Below are 1,924 nucleotides of genomic sequence, written 5' to 3' on the forward strand. Positions count from 1 at the left end.
ATTTCCCATCACTTTACTCACAAGGTACTCCATCATTAGTACATTTCCCACCCCTTTACTCACAAGGAACTGTTAGCTTAGTTGGACTTTACAAAACCATGACAAATTGAATTCATGAACCTATACATTCAAAGCATGTGGTGCTTATCTCAAATGTAGAATGAAATTTTTTCTAAGGTGCTAATTTTTACCTGGTACAATCTTTAAGAGCCTCGATTAGAAAATATTCACACCATTAACTTGCAAGATCCTAAGTGCAAATTATTTTTCATTCCATAAGACTAACAAATATTATACGCTAACAATAATTATGAGCTCAATTATTTTTCACGTCACTATTTTATTTTGCAAGAGATTTATTCTCACTTTGAGAATAAGAAAATTTGATGTATGGTTAAAACATATAACCATTGGAATAAAAAGCAATGAGAAAAATAATTCACACTTTCTAGATTTTTAACACATTATGGGTGCAAAAAGGGCTTTAAACAAGACCTTTTTTCAAAGTGAGAAAATGTCTAAAACTTCTAGTGAAAGAAAAGACGATGAAGAAAAAGAGACGTAAAAGCTACGAATTCCAATTGCCCGTGGAGATGAGCAAGCCAATCGAAGAAGCAAAACTAAGGACGAGCAATGTAGTGCTTTCCCAAGGAGCCCGATCGCCGATGGTACCTGCACTCAACGCCTCTTGGCTACCCCACAACCACAACGCCCAACAACTCCACTGCTGCACCACTCCGCACAAGGCCAGTGCATATGCTGTGCTCTGCACCACTCCCTTTTGCCCTGCGGTTGCGATAGCCACCCCACTCAGCCCTAATGCTACAAATGTCGCCGTGGCCCATATTGGCTTTTGAACTGTGTAGCGCCCTGAAAAACCAGTATGTTTCCCTTCCCTCCTCCATAGCACACCTGCCCCAACCGCCATTGTCACACACACTACGCCACTCGACACCCACACCTGCCACATCTTACTCTCCCTGTGCTTCACCAGCAGCTCGTACTCACCTGCCACTTGCAACGCCCACAAGGCTTGGCACATCAAGGGCACAACGATGCCGCCCACCGCCAATTTTGTCGTCCTGCAAATTCTAATGGTGAGAGGAATCCGGTGCTCTATCTTGAAGAAACCATATCTCCTCTCTTTCTTCCCTTCCGTATAGACATTCTTGGCGAATGGTGTGGGTATGTCGGCGGTGCCCGTGTAGTCTGTCAGATAGCTGCGCACAATGCGCCTTGCGCCAAGGGCAGCGTTGTAGGAATCGATTGCAAACACTCCGCTGAGGGCCACCGTGAGTAGCCATTCTGAGAATGATAATACCCACCAAGTCCATAGGGGCCAATCCTTACTGTAGAACCAGAAAGGCTTATCACTTACGAAGTCACCCAGCACTACTTTATGAGCAGTGCAGCTTGCCCCTCGATTGGACTCATCTAAGGTGGACGTCAACCGCGCTGCGATATCCGATTCGTGGGTTTTCTCCCGTGGAAATCCTGCAATCACGCACACTACCAACCTCAGGAAGTTACGAGCTGCCTGATTTCTGCCCAATAGCGACGACCGGCCGAGCCCCCCGCGGCATTGCCCAGAATGAACTATCACACTCTCATCTCCTCCTTCCACAGAGCCATCAGCTGCAGCGCGCACGATGAGATCCTTGTGCCAATTTGTACAAGCCCCCTTGAAGCATTCCACTTCTTGGCCACTTGCACCACACTGAAAGGGATCTAAAACAATAACCAGAACCTCACCTCCTCCGAAGCTCCAAATGTGCTGCGCGGCTGCAAACGCACACTGCTTTGCTTCGGCTGCACACAGGATCATGTTGGAGAAGTTGCCGATTCCATGGAGCTGGGGGCTGCTGGAAGCAGCGACAGACCCATCGCCAAGCCGTATGTTGGCGCAGGCGCGGGAGAGGACAGA

The 1,924-nt window shown here is 47.5% G+C and overlaps 1 protein-coding gene across 1 annotated transcript in view; it reads right to left on the reverse strand.

Moving 5' to 3' along the window:
• Nucleotides 1-334: 334 nt before the first annotated feature.
• LOC147454298 (uncharacterized) overlaps nt 335-1,924 on the reverse strand; it is a 1,984-nt gene continuing 394 nt past the window's right edge. Inside the window, exon 1 of the mRNA XM_086517314.1 lies at nt 335-1,924. This exon is cut by the window's right edge and continues 394 nt beyond it. Coding sequence (XP_086373440.1) covers nt 569-1,924 — 1,356 coding nt within the window. The 3' untranslated portion in view covers nt 335-568.

The sequence above is a fragment of the Adiantum capillus-veneris genome, chromosome 7 (genome assembly GCF_014529385.1).
Source record: "Adiantum capillus-veneris isolate H3 chromosome 7, ASM1452938v2, whole genome shotgun sequence".
Taxonomy (NCBI): domain Eukaryota; kingdom Viridiplantae; phylum Streptophyta; class Polypodiopsida; order Polypodiales; family Pteridaceae; genus Adiantum; species Adiantum capillus-veneris.